At 41.1% G+C, this 13,247-nt stretch overlaps 1 protein-coding gene across 1 annotated transcript; it reads left to right on the forward strand.

Annotated features, from left to right (window-relative positions):
* Positions 1–816: 816 nt before the first annotated feature.
* FETUB (fetuin B) lies at positions 817–12,760 on the forward strand. The gene is made up of 7 exons (XM_020810568.3): positions 817–1,526; positions 4,806–4,916; positions 6,419–6,506; positions 7,977–8,143; positions 9,375–9,488; positions 9,825–9,914; positions 11,580–12,760. The coding sequence occupies exons 1-7, from the start codon at positions 1,308–1,310 to the stop codon at positions 12,219–12,221; spliced, it is 1,431 nt and encodes a 476-aa protein (XP_020666227.3). The 5' UTR covers positions 817–1,307; the 3' UTR covers positions 12,222–12,760.
* Positions 12,761–13,247: the final 487 nt, after the last annotated feature.

Raw genomic sequence — 13,247 nt, forward strand, 5'->3', positions numbered from 1 at the left:
CCTTCCATTTTTCTGGGCCCCTACCATCAAAACAGAAAAAAGCCTGTATAAACATCATCACTGGTTCCCCCAAGAACTTTTCTTGAAATGCATGTAGTAGCTGCTAATTATTTAGCAACAAAAATAAAAACATTAATTTTGTTAACACAGTAAAGTCACACCCAGGTGAGTCGGATCACAGTGTATGAGTAAGCCCTCTGAGGCCCACTTTTCACCTGCTGGTTTTCAAACATTGCTTTCTAATTTCCTGTCTGCTTTCAGCATACACAACTCACCAAAAGTCTCACGAGGATGGCACTTGAAACAGCCACAGGAGGACTTGACCACTTTCTCTGGCAATTTTGTTGAAGGACCTATTAATTCCAGATATCTAGAGAGATCTCACCTGGCAGGCCCTGCCCACCCCCCTTCATAAACACCGGCATAGTGATAAAGGCAGAGGAGCCTTTATCATTGTAAGTGGAGAAACCGATGCTGTGTGACCAAAAGAAAGAGGAAAACACAACATGTCTTTAGTGTACCTAAAACCAGTAGCTGAAGATTATGCCCAAAATTTAACGGAATACAGTACTGTATTTCCACTGGATGCCACACTTTCGCCAACAATGATAACCTTCTCTCCCTTCCTTGCAAACTCCTGTACATTCTAGTGAGAGCTTGGAAACCTTCTGCGGAAGGGTTTTCGGCACCATGAGTGGGTTCTAGATTTAAAAGTGGGTTCTAGACTAAATCAAGGTTGAACTCTTGGTAGAAGCTAAAATAACAGAGCTGAAGCTACTATACATAGGATATTTTATGAGAAGTCAAGACGTACAGGAAAAAAACACAATAATACTAGGAAGCATTGGAAGCATTAGGAAAGGAGGAAGCCCTAACGTGAGATATGATACAACCTTTTGGAGATCATTAATTCAAAAGGTCACCTTAAGTCAGAAGAGACTTGATGTCATGTTAACAAGAAGAAAATACTGAATGCTGGTGATTGCATGCTTAATCCGGTTTCAGCTTCTCACTCAGCATTAACATGGTTTGTTAGATATTAGTTATTATTAACATTTGTGAAACATGCTATTGGTTTCAGACACAACAATGTTCTGTTGGTTTAAGGCCCAAGACATGGTTCCTGTTAACTTGTGACTATATAATCTAATGATTGACACATTGTTTGCTGTGTACATGTCCAGGTTTAAAGGTGACGGCCAATGTGCAGCAGAAGAACAAACACTGGCGACCAACGTCAAAGCATATAAAGAGGCCTGAACCCATTTCCAAAAGATTTCCCCTTCTGATCCTCGGGCCCTTTCAAAATGGCCCTTCTAATTTCCTTTGTGATTGGGTTACAGGTACTACATTCCTTGGCTCATCCAGCCCGGCCACCACCAGCTAGCCAGCTAAGTTCCCCACCATGCAATTCTTCTGTCATAAAAACAACTGCAGAAGAGGCCCTCGACAGGATCAATGCCGACCGAAAGGAAGGCTATGTGTTTGGCCTCCAGCGAATCTTTGATGTCCGCGAACTTCCACAGGTAAGCCATTTCCTCTTGTATTTTCACTCCCTTCATGCTGGTCAGAAACATCAATTTTCAAAGGAAGGTCGTGGGAAAGTAGGTCTTGCCCACTCTACAATGCAGGGAGTTGGTAGCCCTCAAACGCCAATTGGCGTTTAGAGATGCAGCCTCTCTGAGCTAGTCCTGCAGCTTTGTGTATATAAATAATATCTATCTATCTATCTATCTATCTATCTATCTATCTATCTATCTATCTATCTATCTATCTATCTATCTATCTATCTATCTATCTATCTATCTATCTATCTATCTATCTATCTATCATCTATCTATCTATCTATCTATCTATCTATCTATCTATCTATCTATCTATCTATCTATCATCTATCTATCTATCTATCTATCTATCTATCTATCTATCTATCTATCTATCTATCTATCTATCTATCTATCTATCTATCTATCTATCTATCTATCTATCTATCTTATACCCTGCCTATCTGGTCATTGCAACCACTCTAGGCGGCCAATAATCATCTGCTGTCAAATCAATTCTGATTTATGGCAACCCTTTCCAGGGTTTTCCCTTCTTCTGGAGGGCCCCTGGGATTGTGGAGCTTACCCACTGCTACATAGGCTGGCTTTTCTGCGATGCATGATGAGAAATGGAACTCCCAACCTCTGGGTCCACAGCCAGACCCACTAAACCAGTGAGCGGTCCAGCCAGCTAGTTCCATGTAGAGCAGTCCGATTTTAAGGACAGAGAATTATCCTGTGTAGATTTTTCAGAACTTCAAGGGGGAGAAGAGTTCAGACCGTGGAACAATAAAGGGAAAGAAAGAAAAATCAAGTAGCTGTTAGTGTCTTTTAATGGAGGGCTTCTAGTGTTACTAACAAAAGTCACCAAGTCCCATCAGTGGGAGAAAGGTGTCCTAAAAGTATAATAAGTAAATAAACTGTGCGGCTGTTATCTAGGGATATGCATTTTTATCCAAATCCTGTCTATGTCAACTCTTTATCCATATCTTTTCTCCTTTTCACACTTCTATATCTGGAATGTGTTCACTTGTGGGTTTCCAAGCTGTACACATCACTCTCACCTACCAATTACTGTGTTTCTGTGCTTTGAGGTACCTTTCATGTATGTAGATTATATATTCTTGCACTTGGAACCATCTGGTAATGTGCAGACTCCAAAACACGAAGGGTATCCAGATCCCAGCCAGTCTGAGCAGTGAGTTCCAGAGGATATCTACATGACAAACCCATCCTAAAAGGAATGTCATATATTCTTACTTTTCCCCTCAACAGTTTCTCTCTCTCTCTCTCTCTCTCTCTCTCTCTCTCTGTGTGTGTATGTGTGTGAGAGAGAGAGAGTGAGAGAGAGAGAGAGAGAGAGAAGTCAAAAATTGAAAAACAAATGGAAGACAAAATTATCTCTCCTTTCCCCTTCCCTCCTCTCCAATTAAAATTCTGCAAATGGAGTAATGTAATTGCACAATAAAGGATCTTAGCTGGGACCAATCTTTGTCTGGTGTTTCATAGAACAAGTGTGTAGAACATGGCCATTGACGGAAAGCAGGAAAGCAGAATCCAGGGGCAAATGTAGGAGCATATCCCAAATTCAAAAGGGGACTTTGTACGATATCCTAACAGAGTTTTCAACATCTTGCTCAAAACAATATTGACTATTACTCATAGTCTCTCGAGACTGAAGGATGCCTAATAATAAATTACTCAGCAAACATGCTAATAGGTCTTTTTGATTCTCAGGGCTATTTTTTAAATGAAGCTCTTTTTTTATCATGGCTTTCCCATGCCTCATTTTACTGTAGGTTCCCAGGCATCCCATATTTTTACATCTTCTTGATTTCTTTTAAAAAGCTCCAAAATCCATCAAAGGAGAAAAGGCAGAATAGTACAAAGCATAGTTCTAACTGCTGTCATTAAAAACATCTCATTAAAACTGCCCAGGACATGGTGGTGCTGCAGGTTAAACCACAGAAGCCTCTGCTGTAAGGATTGTAGATCTTCAGCTGTAAGATCGAATCCATGTGACGGAGTGAGCGCCCGTCACTTGTCCCAGCTCCTGCCAATCTAGTGGTTCGAAAGCATGCGAGTAGATAAATAGGGACCACCCCGTGGGAAAGTAACAGCGTTCCGTGTCTAAGTTGCACTGGCCATGTCACCATGGAAGATTGTCTTCGGACAAACACTGGCTCTATGGCTTGGAAACAGGGATGAGCACCGCCCCCTAGAGTCAAACACGACTGGACAAAAATCTATCTATCTATCTATCTATCTATCTATCTATCTATCTATCTATCTATCTATCTATCTATCTATCTATCTATCTATCTATCTATCTATCTATCTATCTATCTATCTATCTATCTATCTATCTATCTATCTATCTATCTATCTATCTATCTATCTTCATTTGATTTGATTTGATTTGATTTGATTTGATTTGATTTGATTTGATTTGATTTGATTTGATTTGATTTGATTTGATTTATACCCTGCCCATCTGGCCTAAAAGACCACTCTAGGCGAACCTTTACCTTTACCTATAGTTATAACATTTACACAAATGGAACCGTACTAACTTTCTTCCAGGTGACCTGATCCAGGTGGTGGTGTCAGAACCTAATAAGGATACCTGACTCCCAAGAAGTCCTACAGAGATTTATAGACCTCCCAGGCAAAGAACAGATTCTATGATCCATCATAGCTGACATTAGGCCAGTAATGGGTAATCTCAAAATGAAATAGACAATCAGTGACAAGCATTGCCAAATACATAGAGTTATCTCATTATAAGGTTTTCTTTTGTTGCAAGAATTCCAGGCGATTCCAAAAATTGTTAATTATGTACGAATTTTGTTTATTTACAGCATCTCTAGGTTTCGTGCTTAAAAACAGCAAATCCAAAAAATATCAGACACTGTTACAGTTGTAAGGAAAAAACTATAGGCTTAAAAATCTATCAGAACTGAACTCAGAACTTTGGAAAAATACTTAAGTCAGAAAATACATCTCATTGGTAAGCTTGTAACTATCCAGATAAGCACTTCAGTCAGATTTGAATCAAAAAGAAAGGAGCTCATTCAAAGGACACATTTTAAAAGCATATGAAATTGTTTTGAGCCTACTAGACTATAAATATATATAGAGATTACAGACTCTTATTGGGAGGTCAGGTGTCCTTATCAGATTCTGATAGCAGGTGCCAAGTAAACATTTCAAAGTCTGATATGTTTTGTGATGCAAAGTATTCCATCTTCTCATCCACAGGGGCCTGATAGCTCTATCTTATACCTCACTTTAGATGTGTTGGAAACCAGTTGTCATGTCCTGAGTAGGAAATCATGGAAAAACTGTGAGTCAAGACCGCAACATGAGACAGTAAGTATTTTAATCACTCTCATTCAGCAAATGAACACCTTTCTTGACCAAGAAGTAAGGCTTTGGAAGTTTCATCGAAGGAGACTCAAAGATGCCCACCATATTTTCAAGATCTGAATTCCTCAACTGGTGTGCAAATGGGTTTGGTGCCTTCACACTCATCTTTATAGTTTAATAAGTAAAAACCAAAGAAAAATAAAAGAACAAATAAAAAAGATGAACATCTGGTGGCACCTTAAACACTGTTATATTTTAATGTAAGCTTTCCTGGACAAATCCACTGCCTCAGATATAAGAGAGAAATAAAATGGCAAATATTTATACATCAGGGTTTTTTTTTCCATATAGAGTGTATGCACATACCTTTACATTGTGCAGCTTTGATATGCAACTTCAAATGCATATGCATGAATCAGAACTTTAAAGCTCTTTCCTTCCTTCCTTCCTTCCTTCCTTCCTTCCTTCCTTCCTTCCTTCCTTCCTTCCTTCCTTCTGTTACAGTGGTTAAACTGCAGTACTGCGGCCAAAACTTTGTGGTTCAATCCAGGTAGCTAGCTCTAAGTTCATTCAGCCTTCCATCCCTCTGAGATTGGTAAATTGAATAGTCAGCTTGCCAGGGAGGGTGTAATGTGTAGCGTGCATAATTAAATTGTAAATTGCCTAGAGATTCTTTTAAGCGCTATGGGGCAGTATATAAGCAGCACACTTATATGTGCTGCTTATATACTGCCCCCTTATATTCTTTCTTTCTTTCCCCATAATTTGATGAATCTCTTAGGAAGCCTGAGGATTCTGAAAGTTGTATTCCAAAAAAAGGACATGTCCAGATTCTGACCTGCATTAGAGATAATTCATAGTAAATTCTGGTAATGGGAAGCACATGGAAATTGCAGTACAAAAATCCTCGCAACACAAAAAGAGACAATGGACAGCATGCAGGATTTATGCTGTAGAGTAGTGACAGAGATTCCCTTCGTGAAGTAGCCCACGTCTGGTCAAAAACAGTCTAATTATCTTAACATTGTAATTTCTTTTAAATTTTACCTATATTTCACATACATCCATATTTTTAAATCATGCAACACTTTGATATGAATATTGAGCAGAGGGTTGGAACTCAATGGCCTTATAAGCCCCTTCCAACTCTATAATTCTGTTTCTAAGAAAAGCTTTGTGTAATAATGCAGGAAAGATAGAAAGTTTCCCAAGCTTTTATGGGAATGTGAAGTCCCTGGTTTGCACAGTAGCTGCTTGTGTTTGATATCTCATTCTGACCAGAAGAAGCAGAGGGACAGGGAGGGGGGCAAAATAGAAAGTTGGAAAGAGAGAAATATAAGGAACATAATAAAAGTAAAATACAGCGTGTTTTTTAAAAGTAAATTTTGCATTGATAGTTAAGAGTAAAGGTCTGGAAAAGACAAAAGGCTTCTGTTATAGGTAACATGTCATTCTAGGTAAAGGTGACCTTTCTATAAATATTCACTTCCAGTCTATTCTTTTAGGTCTACGGGCAGTGTAAAGCCACCCTTCGTATCACCAGGAGCGGTGAATTCAGTTTTCTCTATAACTACGACTGCCTCTTACGTCCACGTATGTATTTTGACGTGTTAGCCTGAACAGAAGACTGAAAGAAAAGTCACCTACACAATCTCCCATTCATAAAATGATGAAAGATAAGAGTGGTTCACACACATACCAACAGAGAGAGAGACTCAGCCATGATTTCCAATTAGTACTCAACAATAATAGCAGGATTCCCCCAAGGCAGGACAGTAAGAGATGGATTCCCTTTGCATTTTATTTGGGGGGGGGGAGATGATTTTTCTCAACCACATCCAATCCCCAGGTGAATAGATGTCATCAGAGTTGGGAGTGAGAATCCTTTGAAAACTTTGCAGACCAAACTGCAGCTATCCACTGGCTTTATAAAACTATTTCCCGGGATACGGGAGAGGGCCTTCTCTGCCTTTGTTCCCAGACCCTGGAACTCCCTCCCATGGGAAGCACAACTGGCCCCATCTTCGCTGTCCTTCCACAAGCAGGCGAAGACCTTTCTCTTCAGGTCGACTTTTCCTTAAAGATAGACTGTCTAGGAGAGGTTATAAAATGAGACGGTTTGCATTTTGTTACTTCTAAATGTCTCTTTATCAATGCTTGACCTAACAGTCTTAATATAATGTCATTATTAATTCATTTAATATTTGAATGATTCACTGTTTTTGACTTTAACAGTTGTGTTTTAGTGCTGTAAGCCATCTCAGGTCCTTTCTTAGCAGAAAGGTGGGGTAAAAAACATTATCAACCAACCAACCAGTCAGTCAATCAATCAATCAATCAATTTTTAAACAAAATTACAAGTAAATTTAACATAAAGACTGTGGTCTCTGTCAGTTCTGTGTGGTATTATTTGACATAAAGTTCTGTCAATAGTCATGATGACTGTGGATACAGTGGGGTCTTGACTTGAGAACTTAAATCCGTATTGGAAGGCGGTTCTCAAGTCAAAAAGTTCTCAGGTCAAATCTGCATTTCCCATAGGAATGCATTGAAAACCATTTGATCCGTATCTGCTCTTTTCCGTCCATAGAAACTAATGGGAAGCTGCTATTCCGCCTTCGACCACTAGAGGGGGATATTTTGTTTCTTTTTTTCTTAGGTCAAGAAAGGTTCAGGGAAGGCAGGGAAAATACAGTCCAGGCAGTACAGTACCAGGCAGTCCGAAGACTGTCTCCCAATCCACTCTCTAAACGCTGGGAGAAGTGAGGAAGCAGACAGGCACCCTTTTCACTGGCCAACAGTTAACTGAAAGTTCACTTTTTGCACTTTCCCTGCCTCCCACGTGGTTTTTTTTCAGTTCTTAACTCAAATCTAAGTACTTAAGTCAAGTCAATATTTTCCTATGAGAGTGGTTCTTAAGTCAAAATGTTCTTAACTCGAGCCGTTCTTAAGTCAAGACCCCACTGTACTGGGACCTGCTCTCCAATACATTTGGAGGGCACTGAATTCAGGAAGCTGGATTTAGTTGCTGTTGTGTCAGGTGCTTTCTCTCCCCCTTAACAGTTTCTTCAGTAGCTATTGCAAGGCTGTGCCCTGACTGTCCAACCCCTGGTGACCCAATGGAAACCAAGTTTCAAGAGGCAGCTGCTGAGACTCTGGCAAAGTTCAATGCAGAAAACAATCACAGACATTACTTTGCCCTCCTCAATGTCACCAAGGCGAGTTCGCAGGTAAGCTTGGATTGGATGTGGTTGAACAGGGACACTAGATAAAGCAGCTCCGTTTCCTTTTAGAAAAGAGACGTTTGTGGAGGAGAGGCCTTGGTGACCTTTAATTGCAAGAGCGTGGCCAGATATGAAACCTGGCTTGTGCACCTCTAGAAGCTTTCTAGAAAAGGGATACCCAGTGTGGTGTAGTGGGCAGAGCGTTGGACTACAACTCTGGAGGCTTGGGTTCAAATCTCCACTGAGCTATGGAATCTCACTAGGAGAGCAGAACTGGTAAAACCACTCCTTAAATATCTCATTTATGAGGAGAGCCCTCCCAGGTTTGCTATAAGTTGACTCCAACTTGACAGCACAGAACAACAAAGAAAAGGAAATTTCAACAGGTGTGTTTTGTCACACAAAGGACAATGCCTGAAATCCTCTCTTCAACGTAAGTATTATAGGTTCAAGAGCCCTGTTCTCTTTTATACATGGTCACCCTAGGTAGCCACAATTAACTGTTACTAAAAAGGCAAAGTACATCCAAAAACCAGTCGCTCAGGTCTTATGCTTTTAAGTCTATGTTTTTGGTTGTGCCAGATGTCAATTATTCTGTATTGTCAAGTAAGAACATTTTAAGCACAACTTCCTGCCCATCTTATGGGCTGCCTGCTGTATAAGTCCCATGTGGGCAACGAAAGTGGGAGGTCTATTAACTCTTCCTGAAGTCGATTTTGTTGTTATTCTTCAGTATATTGCAAAGGAAGGATTACAACTGTGGAAAGCCCAAATAAAAAGAACACAACGAAAAGCCTCCATTCTTAAAATTCACATTTATTTATTATCTATTGATCATTTGGTCATTTGGTCGGTCGGTTGGTTGGTTGGTCGGTCGGTCGGTCGGTCGGGTTTTTTCCCCCAGCTAATATACCACCCTGTAGTGCAGGGTTCTCTTGAGTATATCATGGAATCATTGCCTTTCATTCTTGGTGCATGAACTGGTTACGTAGGCTTTCTATCAGAGAAAGAAAAAATGTTCCTGCATGCCAAGAGATGCAAATTTAATTACAATTGTTTATTCTTCTGAGATTATAAATATGTTTTTTTTAAAAACACCCTCTCGATAAATGCAGACAAAATCTATTACTATTATACCTATATTGTTGAAGGTAGAGCTGTGGCTAACAGACTATAAAATGGTAGCTTTTGCAGTTAATGCAAATGTTTTAACCCGTTGCCTGAAAACTTTCCGCAGTGGGTTGTTGGTCCTGCCAAGTTTGTGGAATTTACCATCCAGGAGACATCCTGTTCTAAAAGCAAGTCTGTGTCTGAAATCTCTACATGCCCGTTCCTTCCACCTGAAACAGCAGTGAGTATTAATTCCCTTGCTCAGAAACTCATCTTAGTTGAAACATCTCATTTTTTGCTTCTTTTATATGTTCTCCAAGGCATATTTCGCTATTGGAGCAAACCAGCCTGCCTCGTGAGTGGCCCTAGCCTTATTTTTCTGGCTTCTACTCTTTTGTGTGTGTGGGGGGGGGGGTCACAATGGTTTGGATTGGTTTCTGCATGTTTGATTGCTGGAACTGATCCAAAGCAAGCCTTCTGGTATGAATTTGCTCATATTGTGAAGTGGCTTAAGAAGCAAACCACTTCAGGGCGTTAGCACATTCTCATGCTTTACTACTCCTTTTTTTCCCCTTAGGAAACAGGTTTGTGCAAAGGCTCTGTAGTAGCCAGTCAAATAGAACATCGGACATTTGTCACTGTCAACTGTGTCTTCTTCCTTCCACAGGTATGTTGCTCCATGAGATGTGTTTTGCAAAAAATAACTCTTATTATCTGAACTTTATTAGTACATTTATTATTTCAGAAGGTGGGAAATGCAGACATAGGGTATTCTTGGCATTTCTCTCTGATAAAATTACTTGTCCATGCACTGATTTATTTATTTCAGTGGGTTTACACATTCCTTGAACTGAATGGTTCATAAGATGCTTCACAAGAAAACAGAGTCTAACCACAACAGGGCATTTGACCTTCAATTTAAAGCACCATGAGAATGAAAAGTTTTAATGCCCACAGTTTAAAAGATATTGAGAGCAGTGAAAGATATTTGCTTGGTGCTGGAGGAATGTCTGAGGGAGGACTGGGGGAGGACTGTCTATATATAGGAGACCGCCATTACAAAGGGCCTTTTTTCCTCTTCACTGTCCCAACTTCACCTGTTGATTTGTAAGGCCTGCTTGTGTTTTGAAGTCAGCTATAAGGCTGCTCTGGATTCTGGGGGCTTTGATCGTGGACCTGGCATTCCTTCAGACACTTGAAGGCCGCAGTAGAGCCAGTCCCACTATTAGGTAGGTTGAGGCGAATGGCTCCAAGAGAGATTTTGAGAGCCATTAAGTGTGGCAAATTGTTGGTCAGTTAGTTATTGCAATTTTTTACTGCCATGGATTATAAGATGTCCTGCTGTTTTGTTTTGTTTTTACATATAAATGGGATAGTTTGTGGTATTATGTGCTTTGACTTCTATTTGTGAGAGAAAGATGGATATAAATGCCCAGTAAAGAAAGGGAGGGAGGGAGGGATGGATGGATGGGGCATCATTTTCTCCTTTGCTCTGGCAGATGTTTCCTGAATTTAGTGTAGCTGTACAGTTTTCTATGAAAGCCCTATGTAAGGCATATTACAGTAATCTATCCTAGATTTATAAGTGCATGGATAACCATGGCCAGATCATCTCTTATGCAGCTGTCTCAGCTCATGAAAGGTGATCCATGTGACAAAACCTTCCTGGGCCTATAGTGGTTGACCAGCACTGAGGTCAGCCACAAAAGGTCCAGCTGAGCCACTTTTGCCCTGAGAACTGGTGGAAACCCAGCTAGGGCTGGGGCGAGGTAATAGCACATTGTCCAAACAGCCATATTATATGGAAACAACCTCCCTCTGTTGTTTCCTCTTGCTCCACTTCACAAGCCAGTAGGGCTTCTTGGGTTTTACCAAGCTAGCTAAACTAAGCATTCCTCCAGTCCCTACTAGGTTTTCAGAATCAGATATATGTCAAAGAGACAGCACATCAAATATCCATGGCCTCCTCCTGCACTTAAGCTTGTATTTCATATTTGTTAGTATAGCAATTGAACTATTTGGCTATTTTACCATACGAAAAAAAAGTTTTTGCATGCTGTTTATCCTGCACCTTAATGGTTTGGATATGTGGTTGTGGAGCCAGAGGTTGGGAGTTTGATTCCCTACTGTGCCCCCTTGACAGTGGCTGGGTTTGATGATCCATAGGATCCTTCCAAAAATCCAGTTCAAAGACAATGATGATGATGATGCATGTTTCCATAAGCTGCATGATAAGGGGGAGCATCTTCCACATGCTGGATGGCCATGTGCTTCCAAGTTCCAAGATGGTCGCATCCCTTGAACTTGTCTTCTTCACCTGTGGTCCTATTAGGGTCCTGACACTACTGAACAAACTCCGCCATCTGGACCTCAGTCTGGGCAACAAGGACAACATTCAGAGGAAGGAAGCCATGAAGGCGACCGTCACCATCACCAAAGAGGGAAAGGACACCGTCATCATCACCATCAGGGTGGCCATCCAAATAACAAGCATCATCCCAAGCATCATGGGGATCACTCCCGCGGGCACCAAGAAGCACAGCCACCACATCCCCATCCGGTGGACCAGGAGAAAACAGTGGGGCGGGTGGTCATCCTTCCCCCTTCAACCGAGCACGTTTCCCTTCACTCATTACCTGAAATTGGAGCAGAACACCTGGATGGGAAACCTGTCCCACCTCCTCAAGTGCAGGAGCCCAAATTCACCCCCAGCCTGGATGCTCCTGTAGAAACTCATCCACCCCAAAAACCAGAACATCCAGGCTTAAGAAAGCCAGGTAGACCAGGCCTGGGTAAGCCTACTAGACCAAGCTTGGGTGAGCCAAGTAGATTAAGCATTCCTCCCTACCCAGCTGGGTTTTCAGCATCAGATACCTGTCCAGGAGAGAGCACAATAAACATCCTTGGCCTTGACTTGCCTGAGAGGCCGGTAGTAAAGGCAACCCCATTAGATAAATCATCCCTAGCAGAATAATGTAGATCCCCAGAAGGCGAGTCAACGCATCATTTCCATTTTAGAGAAGCTTTGGCAGCAGAAGTGCACAAAATGTGTTAAATTGGATTTGTGTGATGCCCACACACCCCAAGCAGGTTACATATCTGTTCCAAGTCTCCCAAGATCCTCAGTGTATGCATACACAGCTATTTATAATTTTTTCATTGACAGGAAATTTTGTTTGACAGGAACACAAAGACTTTTATTCCTGGGGGGCCTCTCAGAGTGATGGTTTCTCATTAGGAAGGTTGGAAGTTGTCCAAGAGAACCCACAGCATTCCCCAAACACGCAAAAACTGAAACCAGAAACTGACATGTGGGCACTAAAACCTAGTCCCAACCAAAGTAGACCCATTGACAACGACAGCATGGTAGAACAACATGTGATTCAGTGGACCTACTCTGCTCAAATTTTGAGGAAACGTGGAATCGTGCAATACATTAAAGAGAATGTGTGCTTCCTTTGATAAACTCGAGAATCAGAGTTGCAAAATAAATCAGTGTTCATTTTCCAATCACCAATCGCATACTATGTCAAACAGGTATCATTCACTTGAAAGAGCACGTCTTCAAAAACCATGGTAGGCATAGAATCTAGCTCGACCAACTGTTTTCCACAAAGGAGTTTGTTTTTGCATTTTGCTTGTACCAACAGCATTCTGGAAACATTCCTATTGTTTGGGTGCATTTGCATCAGCCGGGCCTGGAAGGGTTTCCTCAAGCACCTGGGCAAATTCCTCCACTTTTCTCTGATCGCAAGTCTTCCTGAAATCAATACGTGGTCTTCCAGTATTCACAATCAGCACCCTGATAACTGTGTGTGATCATAATACTACATAAGAGATGACAGAGGCAAAGGCAAAGTAAAGAGGAGTCCACCCCTCCTCACTCAGTTCCAACCAATCCAGGACCTTTTACAGATTAAAAATCCCCCTGGAGTTTCTGATTTGCTGCTCACAGCAGCCCTTGTGACACTCTTGGATAAAAATAATCCCCAAGTAATTG

This window comes from Pogona vitticeps, chromosome 3, assembly GCF_051106095.1.
Source record: "Pogona vitticeps strain Pit_001003342236 chromosome 3, PviZW2.1, whole genome shotgun sequence".
NCBI lineage: Eukaryota > Metazoa > Chordata > Lepidosauria > Squamata > Agamidae > Pogona > Pogona vitticeps.

Bases quoted from the DNA above. Each gene is read 5' to 3' on its own strand.
- FETUB (XM_020810568.3), top strand. From the start codon at position 1,308: ATGGCCCTTCTAATTTCCTTTGTGATTGGGTTACAGGTACTACATTCC. The intron at 1,527-4,805 runs GTAAGCCATTTC...TCTCATCCACAG, and splicing joins ATGTCCGCGAACTTCCACAG to GGGCCTGATAGCTCTATCTT. The intron at 8,144-9,374 runs GTAAGCTTGGAT...AACTTTCCGCAG, and splicing joins TCACCAAGGCGAGTTCGCAG to TGGGTTGTTGGTCCTGCCAA.